The sequence below is a fragment of the Acomys russatus genome, chromosome 4, assembly GCF_903995435.1.
Source record: "Acomys russatus chromosome 4, mAcoRus1.1, whole genome shotgun sequence".
NCBI classification, from domain to species: Eukaryota; Metazoa; Chordata; class Mammalia; order Rodentia; family Muridae; genus Acomys; species Acomys russatus.
In genome coordinates, this window is record NC_067140.1 from 24,506,884 (window position 1) to 24,521,482 (window position 14,599).

General features: G+C 53.8%; 1 protein-coding gene across 3 annotated transcripts in view; it reads left to right on the plus strand.

Annotated features, from left to right (window-relative positions):
- The window catches only part of Phactr3 (phosphatase and actin regulator 3), a 212,673-nt gene that overhangs the window by 134,505 nt on the left and 63,569 nt on the right, over nt 1–14,599 (plus strand). For all 3 annotated transcript variants that reach the window (XM_051143926.1, XM_051143925.1, XM_051143927.1), the window contains exons 3-4: nt 2,491–2,568; nt 11,480–11,662. In XM_051143926.1, coding sequence (XP_050999883.1) covers nt 2,491–2,568; nt 11,480–11,662 — 261 coding nt within the window. The remainder of the gene's footprint in view (nt 1–2,490; nt 2,569–11,479; nt 11,663–14,599) is intronic.

Here is a 14,599-nt window from a genome sequence, read left to right on the forward strand (position 1 = left end):
TGGCCAGTCCCAGCTGGGTGGGAAATGGGGTTGTGCCTTGTTGTCTAATTGCCTCCTCAGAATCGACCATATGAACTACACCCCCAAACTGCCCTGTGGAATGGTATATGTGATGGGCTGTCCAAATGAGAGGCCACAGCATCAGGAGCTGTAGAGGAGGGGACCCCTCTCTCCTGTGAGCCCACCCTCCTTTGAAAGAGAAGCTGACTCAGGGAGGAGGTTGCTCACCCAGAGCGTGGGGGGGGGGGGGGGGTGGTTGCTGATGGGAGCTTGAGTGCTGGCCATCAACCCTGGGTTCTTTGAAGGCCAGGGTCCTGGGCCACCAACCCCAGGGGGGCCAAAAAGCCTGGGCCTCAGGGTCTTCCCCTCTGAGCCTCTGGCTTATTATCTGCAGCTGTAAGCAATTAGTGCGGTTGCTGTACGAGTGGAGTTAGTTCCGGGCCCCCGGGGACATGCCTGGCAAGTGCCTGTCTCAGGCTATTGCCTCTGGGGTCCCAGAGGCCCCAGCTTCCTGCTCAGCTCTGAAAAGGCACATGTTCTGGGGCTTGGAGGATGGTGGAGACAAAAGCTCAGGCACCCCCAGCCTGAGAGAGGGGGGGCACTGGGGGATGGTAGCAGAGGGCTCAGCATCCACCCCTGCATATGCAACTTACCAAATTATTTTAATCACTCAAGAAGTTGATTGACAAATTATTCTCGACAAGAGTGAAAACAAGATGAACTGTTCAAGAATTTGCAAGCATGTCCAGTGTGCCAGGCAGGAAAGTAGATGGAACGCTGAGCGCCGTCCCCAGGGCCCTGCCACAGGGTGGGAGTGTGCTGGAGGCCAGAGGCTCCCAGCAGGCAACCTCTGTGGAATTGGAAGATTAGCAAGATTGGGTAGTGGCTCCGGGCCTCAAGGTTCTGCAGCACTAGTCACTGCCTGAGATTGTCAGGCGGCTCTGGGGACCCTGAAAGGGCACAGAGACCCTCAAGGTGACAACTGTGGTGGCCACACCTTGGGCTCCTGGGTTAGGCATTTGTAAAGTGGGGAACAGCACTGTTATCTCACGTCCTTATTCCCACCCTACCTCCCCCTACTTTGTGATGCTACAGGTTTCAACATGTCCAGTCCTGACCTTAGGGTGAGATGCAGCAGAGGTCTGCAAGCTTTTAAGAGCAAACAAGTCTTCTGTCCTTAGCTGACTCTGGGTCACACATCAGACCTGAGCCAATGAAGCAATGTCCTATGTCCCAACCTGCTCAGTGTGGGGGAGACATCTGGGGACAATCACGGGAGGGTTAACCTGGGTGCCTCAGTCCCTCTCCCCTCTCCCCAATCAACCTGACGTCTCCCTCCCTCTCAACCTGACCTTTCCCTCCCTCTCAGCCTGGCCCCCCCCCCCAGCCTATTCTTCCTCCCCCTCTGCCTGTCCTCCCCTCCTCCACACCATTGATACTTGGAAATTGCTTTGGAAGTTGAGGCTACAGAAAGGAACTCAGCCTAAAGGATCTTGTTCCTGAAGCATCCTGTGTCACCTGTTTGTCCTTCACGCAGGTAGCCTCAATGGGCTCCCTTCCCTGGTTCTGTTCCTCACTTCCACCTGTAGGCATGTGTCCTCTCTGCCACCCAGGTCTGCTGTGACACCAGACTTGTCCTGCTCAAAGCCCTGCCAAAACACAGGGCACACAGTAGGTGCTCAGTCCCTGTGTGATCAGCTTTTCTGGGGGGACAGGCTGTTGTCATCCCACACTCTACGAGGATGGGGACAGGTTGATTTTTTCCTCCAGGCATCGCAGCACCTAACTCAGATTGTCAGTAAAGACTTTGGAACATGAATTTGCATTCTTGTCCCTTATGGGCACTCTGAGCTCTGACAGGTGTTTGGCCTTGGGATGGGAGGTCCATAGGGTTATTTCAAAATAAGAAAGGAAAGAATTGCAAGTCATGGGTCCTCTCCCCTTCCCTCTGGCTCTGGGGGAGTCAGTGCAGGCACATCTTGTGTCCTAGCATGCCTTCTGGGAACACCCAGGCCAGTCGGAAGAGCATTAACTGGAGTGCCTCTGTGGTGATCCTCTCAGTGCCTTACCGGTGCGAGCTGGAAGATGGCAGAGTCGGTGAAAACTGGCACTCAAGGGTACTCTGAGCACTGGGGGCACAGGGAGGGTGCCTTCCTCATCTGTGGGTGAAGGAGCTGTCATAGAGGGGCAGAGGTGAACCTGGCCTAGGAGCCAGAGTCCAGGAAGTTATCATGAAAGTCCACTGCAGAAATGATCTCTCAAACATGGCTCTGAACCCGTCTTCCTGTATCTGGAGTTTTGGATATTGCTTAGCAGCTGGCTTAGGTGGTAAACTCAGAATTGTTGCATCCCAGGCTCTGGCAGTCCCCAGCCTCAGACATCAGCTGTCTCCCTTTCTCTTCCTGCTCGCCCAAGAGCACATGGCAGTCAGTGGTGTGGTCCTGCATTGCCTCTGGCCACGGCTTAACTAGGCCTTTCTGTGTCCTGCAGCCCTGGAGAAGAAGATGGCTGGCAAGCAAGGCCGGGAGGAGCTCATCAAGCAAGGCTTGCTGGAGATGATGGAGCAAGGTAAGTGGGTCCCTGGGAGGGTGGTAGACCCCAGTGGGGTTCCTGTGATGTAGGGGGCACTGGATGGAGTCCTAGAGGTTTAGGGGACAGGGAGTGGGGCCTTAGGGATGTGGGGCCCATTGGTGGAGCCCGTCAAGTCTGTCTGCCATCAGAGGTGTGAAGGAGCATCCTCTAGCCAAGCAGGCGTGGGGGTGGGGGTGGGGTGTTATTCTCCAAGGGTGGAGCAATGGCTCCACCTCTTCCATGGCCGTTTCTAATGACCATGCACCAGGGCCCGTGTAGAGCGGGCTCCTTGAACATCTCGCCGTCTGTCTCTAAGGGGCAGCTGTGGCCTTTAATTTAAGTGTTAAGTTTTCTTTGTAGTCACACATTAAGTCCTCAATTTGAACAACTGTACCTATGATGGCCACATGGCTAACATTTCTTCTGGGCGCTCCGCATACTTTACCTTTGGGTACCAGTGTCACCCCCAGTTTGCAGACATGAATATGGGGTCTACCCACAGCTGTAGCGTGTATCTCCCAGTGTCACTCCAGCTGTACTTCCAAGGCCATGTCTCTGTGCTCAGGATGGTCAGTGTCAGCATCACAGGCAATAGGGACTGCCACACTTAAGTCCAGTCTCCCTCTTGCCCTGTTGGGGTCCAATCAGATCCTGACCCTTGCTTTCCAGGCTTTGTGGCTCTCTGAGTCTTTAGTTTTGGCTGGTGGCGAGGGCTCCCAATGCCTCCTGGGTTGGAGCAAGCTCCCACCTCCTGAGTTAATGCATCTGCAACACTTGTGTGCGCACATAAAGCTCCTGTCTCTCCCTTTTGCTGGTGTCAGCAATTTGGCCCAAGTACCAGGAATTAGAAAGGGAACTCAGGAAGAAATGAGTATCTTTCTGATGTGGCTGGAGGCCACAGCCCAGTTGTGGCTTAGGTCCTCATGCTGCCTCCATTCCTGCATTTTGGTATAGAATATTGTGATGGTGCTGTGTTCAGGGGCAACCGTCCATGGTGATTGCTTAGTACCTTTAGTGCTGTGTTTCACATAACAAGAAGCCCTGCCCTGTGGTTCGTGGCCAATGGTTCATGATCCGTGGCCCGTGGTCCGTGGCCCATGGTCTGTGGTCTGTGGTCCGTTGCCTGTGGCCCACAGATATTAAAAGCCCTACTCTGACTCTCCTGGGGTTGGTGGAATGTCACTGCTAAACAGAAACACGAAGTAGTTTAAATTTCAGATGGGTCCTCAAAAGGATCCAGAGTTGTGTGTGTTGAGTAGTGTGCTGCGCAAAGGGTGCACATCCACACCCATACATGTCAGAGGTTGACTTCCAGTGCCTCCCTCACTCTCTGCCTTTTATGAGATGAAGTCTCTCATGGATTCAGCTAGGCTGGCTGGACAGTGAGCTCCACAGACCCCCCGCCTCTGCCTCCCTGGTGCTGAGATCACACACTCTAGCCACTGTGTTCTGGGGATCTCTGTGCCGGTCTTCATGCTTGCATGGCAGGCAGGTATTTACTGACTGTGTGGTCCACCAGCCTCTAGATCTTGGGTCAGGGAATTGAAAAACGACTGTTCAGTGAATAAGGGAGACATAAAGACACATTTAATTTTGGCCAACAATACGGTTCTCATTTGATTAATGAAAAAGAAAGCTTCTATAAGGAATGGATGGGCTTACTACACTCCATGTGTTTGTCACATGGGTGAAGTCACACCAGAGCCCTAGTGATGGTGTTCAGCTACAGCCAGACCAGAGGGGCTAGGGCGGAATGTCTTCAAAGCCTTCTGGCTTACAGATACAGTTAGGAGGAAGCCAGCTAATCTTGTCTAGAAAAGGAGAGTAAACATTTTAGGGTTTGTCGTTGTGTTTGCCTTTCAGTACTCTAATGAAATACCAGAGGCAGGATAACTTTATAAAGAAAAGTGGTCTGTTTACCTCACAGTTTGGAGGTTCAAGGGCATGACCCTAGAGTGCTCAGTTCTGCTCGTGGCCTTTGTTACGGTTGGATATGGGATACTCTGAAGATGCCTGTGTTTGAACACGTGCTCAAGGGGGGAGGGGTTTACCCAGCCAGTGAGATTTTGGAATGTTGTAGAATCTTTAGAAGGTGGGTCATGAAGGTGTGGCCCTGAGGTTTATAGCCTAGGCAGGTGTCTCTGTTTGCTCATGCTCAGAGGTGGAAGTGCCTAGTGTAACAAGTACATGCTCTATTGTCGATCCCAGCCTGATGGATGGTAACTCAATCTGCCCCAACTCAATAAATTGTTCCTTGTTGGGTGTTCGGTTGTGGTGATAAGAAGTCACTAAAACAGCCTTCTTGCTGGCGGAGTGCCAAGGCAGCACACATTTGTGAGGCGAAGTTAAGTGTGCAGGAGCGCCCTCAGCCTCTGGCTCAGTGTCTCCCCAACTCAATGCTCCATCCTCATGGCCTGGTGACCCCAGCTACTTCCCCATGGCCTGGCCATTGGGTTCAGTTTCTACCCTCTAAATACCATTAACATATGACATGTCATGTTAGGACTTAAGCTCCTGCCAGGGCTGTGGGGGGTGGTTGATCATAGTGGGTGGGCAGTCTGCTGCACTCACCCACCCCTGCTCTCCTGAGGCAGAAACAGCCCCAGAAAACCACACGGAACAGGCATGGCTGTGTGCCAGGGAATTTTATTTATGGGTGTAAAGATTTGAATTTTCAATCTTTTTCATGAATCACAAGCTATTATCTTTTGTTTGGTCTCCTTCCCAACCATTTAAAGAGATGAGATCCATTCTTAGTTCAGGGACATATAAAACAGGTGGAAGGCTGGCTCGGGCGCAACAGCAGCCTGCTTCCCACACACCACAGGTTCACTCATGCAGACTGACTGGACCAGGAACTAGGGTGGCCTGAAGCCGTCTCCATCCTAGGTAGCTGAGCAGCCAGGTGTTAATGAATGCTGCAAGTCATGGAGTGCCAGTGACACTACCATACAGGGTCTGTGTTGGTTGACAGTCACACCAGCTTCTGATATACCGTCTTCCCAGAACACTGAGTCTGCGGGACATAGGCATCAGGGACCCCTACAAATACAAATCTCAGCAGCTGAATCAAGGATGGTAAGGAAGGACAGACACACTCGGGCACTTGGAGGCCGTGAGATGGGGTCTGAGTGACAGAGCCTGGAGGCCTGAGAGATGTTGACTGTGGACTTAGGGTCACTTAGGAGCCCAGGCCGGTTTTGCATTTGGTTGCACGGGAGTCCGTGAGAGCTGATTTTGGCCCACAGTGAAGGTGGAATGCAGGAGCAGGTTCTCACACATAGGGCTGGCACTCTGATCCTACTGAGCCACACCTGGGCACTTTCAGGCAGCCTCTGCTATTGGCAGCAGCATTTAAATTAGGCACTCTGGGGGCCACACATTGGTACTTGAGAAGCCACGCCCCCATCCCAGCTGACTCTGGTTTTTTACAGAGATGGTGGGGGAAGTGTCTGTCTGGTCCTGAGTGTTGCAGACTGACTCACTGGCAGCCCTGGGAGCTTGAGTACCAGGCTCTGGGGTACAGGGAGTCAAGAAAGAAGGTAAAAGGGGACAGAGGGCAGTGATGGAGACAGGGGCGAGGTGCAAAATTCCCTTTCGTTTCTTTTGCACATGTGCGTGTACCAGGGCTGGGGTGAGAGGGCCATGCCCAGGCTGTCCCAGGGAGAGGGTCTGAGAGTCTGCTGAGAGCTTGTCCTTGTTTTGAGCAAAACCAGGTGTTTCAGGCTGCACAGACAAGGGCTGTGGAGTTGTCTCTAGAGGCAGGGCACCTTTCCCCCCAGGACTCCCATGGGGCAGAGTCCTTTGCCTGGTTTTATGCATCAGGAAACATTTGCAAACGGTGGGGCTGCAGACCACAGGGTTTCCTGCTGACCGGTGTGAAGGAGCCCAGTTCCTTAGGGGCCAAGATCACAGGGGGTCTTTTTACTGAACCTGGACTTCATGGCAGCTAGTAGTTGCTGCACCTTCCCTGGTCAAGGAGCTCAGGAGCCGCGAGGGGGTCAGTTAGGAAGGCGGACTGCTCCAGGGAATCACAGCCCTTTCCTTTCCCCGCGGTGGGTGGGGCAGCTTCTCTGCCTCTGGGTTATGGCTCTTGGCTCAGCTCCGCCTTCACCCAGGCGAGTGGGAACACTATGCAGCCGTGGGCGCCCCCTTGTGGTCGAACGTACTCATGGCACTGTCACACTGAGGCCAGACTTCACTGCTGGGTGGTTCAGGAACTGCAGAAGAGGAAGTGAGAGGGAGGGAAGACTTGACCTCCACTGTCCCCAGACATGCCCAGAATCTGTAGCTGACCCAAGAACTCGCTGCCTGGCAATGAAGCCTGCCATCTTCCTGGAAATGCCTGCACCTCACACCCACACCTGTAAGTGAACACACACACACACACACACACACACACACACACACACACACACACACACTTTCCCTGGAGCTTGCCTCTGAAGCACTCAGGCAGAGGGTTGGAACAAGAGACCTTGCAGGTCCCCAGGAATGTCAGCTGTCCCCCAGTGTTAACAGATACACCCCATGAGTACTTGGGCCCCATCCCTTGTATCTCTGCCGTGCTGCTAGTCTGCCGGGTCTCTGGAAGGACCTTGTTTGTGGCCTTGTCAGATAACCGCTGTGGAGAGGAGAGCTGACCTTCCAGAGTGGGAACAGGGTCCTGTCCATTTCTGGTGCAGACAGTACTCATTCCTTGAGTGGCCCCCCTCCCCTTCCCCTGCACCCATCGACTTGATGCTTTCTTCAGTAACGTCAGGCCTCTCACCTCCCAGCACTTTTTTTTTTTTTTTTTTTAATATAAGAGACTATTACATTAGCCTGAGTTTATTGACATGGGAGTCAGGAGGCTCTCAAGGGAGTGAGACAGTGGAAGTCTTGTCTGGCGTCCGTATGTTTGCATGCACACTATCTGGCATGCACACATGTGCGCCCGCTGTGAACATGCCCATGTGTGTTTCTGTGCATGCTTGTGTCAGGTCTCTTTCGTGGAGGCTGCTCGGCATGACACAGGTGCGCAGCTCCGCATTTCCCTTGCAGCTCTGGGGAGAGAAGAGCAGTGACTGAGAGAAAGGTTGGCTGGAGGCCAGCTGACCCAGTGACAGAGGAGTGGGGCATGAGGCCCTACCCCACCCCCACACTGGCCTGGCCCCACCCATCGTTGCTTAGCAACAGGCCCTTCTGCCAGGACTATTTTGGGACCTGTAACTTCTCACTCTGTGTGATTTCTGGGCAGGAGCTCTGTGCAGGGCCGGACAGCGGGACTGCAGAGCTGCAGACACAGGTGGAGGCTTTCCAGGCCTGCAGGGCCTGTATAGCCTTGCTGGGGCTGGGGCCCTCTGGGCCTTTCTGGGGCAGGTTCTGCTAATTTTTTTTGTTTATTTGTTTGTTTGTTTCCTTGAGTCCACCTAAGCAGTCACCGTCAGCCCCCTGCCCCCCACTAACCCACACACACATGGCAGTGAGGGGCTCAGAGTGAGAGGACCCAACGCTTTGTTCACTGTCTCGGACACAGCACCCACCCTGGTGCTATCCTCCGGCCAATTAAAGAGACAAGTTAATAGAGGAAAGCAGATTTATTCACTGGGGAGAAGGGCGAGGTCCTGCAACCCCCTAAGTCGTGAAGTGAGGGTTAGGGTTAAACAAAGGGCAGCTGGGCGCAGGGCAGAGCCGTCCAGGTCAGCGTGTGGCTTCAGGGGCCCATTATTGTCCGTCTCTCCAGCAAGGTGCTCTAGCCAGTTGTTCCCCCTGTAACCGGCACAGGCATCAGCCTTCTCCTCCCAGTGAGATTCTTGGGGTGGGGTGGGGGTGCGGGAGTCCAATCCCTTAGGGACCATTGTCAGCCACATGGAGGGACAAGAGTGTCTCTTTCAAACCTCCGTTCCTGACATGACAGTGACAGCAGAGCTGGCCCTCCTGTCTGTCATACTGGTTCACTGTAGCCACAGTGAGCACACCTGTCACAGACAATGCATGTGAGCACACAGCATTCATACACAGGGAAAGCACCTACATGCTCTATGGGACATGTCTGTATATGTATGCATATTTACGCACACATACACACAGGAGCACACACACCCCATTCTGTCTTGTTACCACATAGAAACTAACAGACTTACCAGTGTTCAGATTCCAGACAGCCCCATGATTCCCTGGTCACCATGTTTGGCATCATGTCATGTTATCCCTCTAGGGTAATGACATTTTCACACTGCCTTGGGGAGCCTGGCAACAGAGACTGTCACCAAGGTGTGTCAAGAACAAGCAAACCAGTCACAGGGGACTAAAAACCCAGTTTTGAGCTTGGTGACATCTGCTCCTATGTCCTTGGCTGTGCTAGGAGTGTTCCTGGCTCAGGGCTGGCTAGGTATAGCGGGCCACATGCCAGATGAGGTCCAGAGCCTATGTGCTTCTGGTCCCGGCTAGGGTGCTTCTGACATTTATCAGGGCTTTTGTGAGATGAAACCATAGGGGAGGGACAGAAGGCTGTGTGACCAGCAGTGAGTGGTCACCATGTGGACCAGCGGTGAGAGGTTACCATGTGGCCGGCAGTGAGTGGTCACTGTGAGGCTGGTTAATGATTGGCCACTGTGAGGCCAGCAGTGAGTGGTCACTGTGTGACTGGCAGTGAGTGGTCACCATGTGGCCGGCTGGCAGTGAGTAGTCATCGTGAGGCCAGCAGTGAGTGGTCATTGTGGAATATTGCTGCTGGGTCTGTCTCTGGAAGAGGCGGGTGGCCTTGCCAGAGTCTCTGGACACAGGGGTGTGGCCCAAAGAGGAGCTTGGCCTAGGCCCAGCTGTCAACCTCTGGTTAGGCTGGCCTGTCAGCTCTTCCTCTGTGGAAACGGAAGTGCCCTGATGGGAGACGGTGAGCAGGAAGTTAGATTCACATCTCCCGATGATGGAGGGAAGGAATTAGATCAGGCAGGAAGCGTGGGCAGGACCCTCAGGGAGAGAACGGTGCTGTCCTTTGTCTGTCTTCCTTTTCACAAACCACAGCACCAGCAAGGAGACCAAGCACCTGTGGCTCCCTTACCTTATACTAGAACATTCCGTCAATGTATTTGTCACCACAATTCTAGGAAGCCAGCAGTAACACTGTAGACAAGAAAACTAAGGCTTTGATAGGTGGAAGTGGGTGGGGTGCGTGTTAGGGGATGGTGGGCTCCTATCCAGGCAGAGGATGATGGGGACGAAGCAGGTAGTGGGGAGCAAGATTGGCCAGCAAAGGGGGGCTTTGTCCTTGAACTAAATCGATCCTCTGCTTCTGTGAGGAAGTGCTATGGGAGGCCATAGCCTGGAGATCACCCTGGTGTGCCCAGGGCTGAGAAATCTCTGCAGAGCACACTGCCCAATGTGTCCTATCTGTCTTTAGAGACTGGGAACCAAGACCTTCACATGGGAGAACACATGAGTGCCCTCCATCAGAGTGGGTCAGGCATCTCAGAAGGACATTCCGATTAGCCTGTGACTGGAGTGGTGATTCTGTTACTAGGCCCTGGGGGCCCAGACACCTACTGCCTCAGTTTCCCTGTTTTCCAGAAGAAGTTAGGTCACAGTTATTGGCAAAGGGAGACTGGTCTATTTAAGTGGGGAAGACAGTTCAGTTGGGTTAAGCATTTGCCATGCAAACCAAAGGACCCTAGTTCCATCCCAGAACCCAAGGGGAGGAGCTCGGTGTGGTGGCAATGCTGTGAGTCCAGCACAGGGTGGGAAGGGGCGTGGGGATGACACAAAGTTCGCTAGGCCTCTGGTGCTCACTGGCTGGTCAGCCTAACCCATCAGGTAAATGTCAGGCTTCCTGTTTGGCCAAAGCTGGGGACACAGGAGATTTTTTAAATTTTTTTTTAAATCCTCACGGCCACTCCCATATCCATGCTGTAAGTTTATAGGAAAGAGAAAAGGAAGCAGGAACCGTGCGTGAGGTGACTTGCCTGTGAGATATGCCACCAGCCAGGGTGTCTCCCTCCCTGAGGAGTACGCCTGTCTGGTACCAGGGCTCAGGCGTTCCCTTCTCAGCCTAGATCCCAGAACAGTGCTTAATCCATTAGGCCCAGTTGTTTTAGGGTTTCAATTCTGGTCCTCAAAGGCTGAGCCCTCCTGAGGGTGACAAGACACTCAGATACCTCAGCAATTGAGCCCCAGTAAGGAGAAGGGGCTGGCGCATCCCGAAGCCCTTGCGTCCCTCATCGTGGGAAAGCTGCTCTGAAAGTTCTCAGGGTTCCCTCCATCCCTGGCCTTGCTATTTCCTGGTTTCAGCTGCTACTGGTCGACATCTCCCAGGTCTTTAGAATGTTCGCCACCTGGGGCAAAGGGTGGTGTCCGTTGTCTTAACCTCCAGACACAAAGTAGGTGACTGACAGGCATTTGCTTCTTGGTGACTGACAGTCAGTGGTGGGCACAGAGACAAATGGATGTCTACAGCCACACTATGTAACCATCCTAGCACCCCAGTGACGCCTGCAGTCAACATCTGTTGCCACATGTCAGGTGGTCCTGGCTCAGGTGCCCAGGTCTGTTGTTAGGATGGGGACCATGGTACAGGAGGAAACAAGAGGGGACAGGCAGAATTTTGAAGGCTTTGTCAAGTCCATGGGTTCTGTGTTCCAAATAAGCCCCAAAGAAGATGCAGAGCCCAGTGGTGGTAGGGGGTCGTGGGGGTACCGTAAAAGTAGTGGGAGTTGGTGGAGGCAATCACCTATCTCCCACGAGTGTTACAGGACAAAGATTCATGAGGAGAACGGACCCTGGGCATATGGGGTACCAAGCTCATCTGGAACTCCCAGCACACTGTGGGATGGCATGTCAGGGCATCCATGACATCCTTTGCAGGAAGGCCTCTGCATGAAAGAAGGGCCTGGAAGGAAGCGTGGTCTGGCTGATGGCTAAATTTTCTTTGCAGATTCTGAAAGTAAAGCATGCAGTCCCAATGAAGGCCCCCAGCCTGTACAGAGTGAGCCGTCCACTGCCGAGCAGGAGACACTGACCTCGGAGGGTGTCCAGCCCGGAAGCCCCTTGGCCAGTGGGGTAGACCAGGCCTCCCAGGATGAGCTTCTGACCTCTGATGCCCATCTGGATGACACAGGTACCAGCTGGAGGCCCAGGGTGCTGAGCACTCCCAACCAAGGGCTTGGACAGTTGCCTCGCTGTCAAGACTGCCGTTCCCCTAGTTCTGCCTCCCTTAGCTTCACAGCTGGTAGACCTATGTGTTTCCCAGAACTCACTTCTCCAGGCTTCTCCCAAGTTGGATGAGAGAGGAGTGAAGGAGCTAAGATGGCCGTGGATGACCTCTTGCTACATGCCCCTAAAGTTGCCAAAGCAGGGTTGCGTTTCAGCCAAGCCCCAAATGAGTGTGTCCTGGGGCAGATGGCCTCTTTCCCTGAGCGATGCTGGAGCAGGTGTGCACGGCGGGAGAGCCCGGCTGTGCCGTGGCCTGAGTAAGGTACCTCTGCAGCTACGAGACAGGTGGCTTGGCCATTTAGGCCCTCTGCCTCCCAGGAGATGTTATAGCATCAGCACCAGGGCTGTCCGGAGCACGGAGGAACTTGGTGCCATGTTCACAAGTAGCCAGTGCCGGAGGAGCGGGGACTGGCCTGGTGGTTTCATTTTAACAGAGTAGATGGAGCCCTTTGGTGACAAGAAAGAAAGGCACAAGGGACTCAGGCCGCCCCCTCTCCTCCCTGACCAAGCAGCATGTGGAGCCACCTCTGACACCTCCCTGGGGACCTGTTCTCTTATCTTGTCCTGTGCCTCAATCCATGCTGCACAGTTTGGGGACTGGAGCTTGAACCTCTACATCTCTTCAGGCTTGTTGGGAATCCAGACTGGGGTGACCAACTCTGAGCTTCTGCTCCAGGTCCCATGGGTGTCTGTTCCCTGGCCTGCCTTTCTCCAAGCCCGAGTCACTGGGTACTCATTGCCAGCGGTGTGTCCCCAGCCTCTCTGCAACACCAGCAGCTGCTGCCTGTGGTGTGTGCTCTGCCTCTCGCATGTCTGTGCCTCTCAGTCTCACTTGGCTTGAGGACATAAGGGGATTTTGGAGTCTGAGGAGTTGCGGAGCCAGGGAGGAAGAGCCCAGTTGCACAGCTGTCACACCTTGGGTCCCAGGCAGTTGACCTCATTAGGGCTGTGGTTAGCACAGTTCTAAAGACTGTGAGTGGAGCCTGTATTCCATGGTTACTGTTCCCCAGTCCTGGACTTGACTTTCAAGCTCCCTCAAATGCCTGGATCTCTGCTCCCAGCTCCCATTGGTAGCTCTCACTTCTTGGTGGTTTTTGTTTCCACTTGGCTCTGAACAGCTCCATGTGATGCCAGTGTCTGACCTAAGGACCTTTCCAGGTCCAAACCTTGGGGATGGCCTCCTGGGAGCAGAGTGGGTCTGCTGAGGCCACCATGTCTTATGGGAGCCTTCAGAGCCAAGGCAGGACAGGTCCTGGCAGGGTGAGGGGAAGCTTGCTCCTTCAAGGGAACACCACACACAGCATTAGAGAACAGGATTGATGAATCTTTTCTGTGAAGGGCCACAGTGAATGCTGTCATCTCAGGGATCGGGGCATCCGGCGAAGACAGTTAGTGAAACTCCGGCACATTTGCTAGAGATTGCTCCTGCAGCTGCTGGCAGGCTGGGCTCGTAGCCTTTGTGATCTGAGCAGCAGGAGAGACCAGGAGCTAAATACAGTAAAATATGGCCTGTGTAGGGCTAGGATAGAGGTAGGAGGCTGGCATATGATATGGTTCCCAGAGCCTGGGGAGCCCAACCCATGGGCAGTGGGAAGCCCAGCAAGGAATGACAAGGTACAAGTCCGTAGCTGACAATGAGCCCTGGGTGGTGGTCAGTCAGGATGATGTCTGGGTCTGAGGGATGCAGGCTTCTCCTTTCCCCAGCTGAGCAGATGCAGCTTCCACACATGGGTCCTGAGTCCTCAGGGATGCGAGAAGAGCTGATGGATGATGTGCACAGATAGAAAACATCTCCACAATGCTGTGTTTACTTTCACTAATTAGTGCCAGTGGCATATGGAGTTCTCACCCTGGGTCTTGAGGTTTTCATCCTCCCCCACTTTCCGTGTGTGTGTGTGTGTGTGTGTGTGTGTGTGTGTGTGTGTGTGTGTGTGTGTGTGTGTGTGTGTGTGTGTGTTTGCACCTGTGAATTTCCACGTGTGTATGCAGCTGCATGTGGAGGCCTCAGTATGACGTAGAAAATCTTCTCTGGTCACTTTCTCATTTTATTATTTGAAGCAGGGTCTCCCAGTCGGGCCTAGAGCTGGCCAATGTGCCTAGTCTCACTAGCAGGCTTGCCTCACAAGGCTGGAATTACAGGCGAGTCACCACACTCACTAGCACATATGTGGGTTCTGAGGAGCCCAAGCCTGGGCCTTAGCTACCACCTGCTGTACACATGACAAGTACAGTGTACGGCGGGTGGTAGGGAGCGGCTGGGTATTCTGGTGAGGTTCTCATGGCCCTGCCTACCTCTCCATGAGTAAGGTAGCCCAGGTGGAAGGAGGGTCCTTTTGCAAGCTGGTGCAGCTGATCTTCCCAAAATGACAGTTGTGTGGCTCGGAGGACAGCCACTCGCAGCACCCAGACACTGTTCCTTTTAAGCCACCTAGTCACTGGGTCCCAGCTTTCCCCCTTCCTGTGGAGGCTGAAGGGTTTGAGCCTATTTCCTACCTTCTGATCTCAGTTTGGGGCTCTTAGTTTATTTAGAGACTGCAGCCTGAAGCTACCGCGGTCCTTGCCTTTGCCATAGGGCTCTGGAGGACCAGATGCCGATCCTAAGCTGTCAGCTCTCCTTACTGTCTCGTGTTCTGCTCAGTGCCCGAGGGAGCAGCAGCATCTGGGCCCTGTCCCTCTGTACTGAACTAATTTCATAACATAGATGTCACCCGACAGCGGAGAAATCCAGATTCTCAGGTGAACAGACCATGCGGACACTAGATCCCTCAGCTTTTCCCTCTGACCTCGGGCAAGCTCCCCATGGTGTCCTTGTGGGTGCTGGACTGTTGCCCCCTGACCTCGG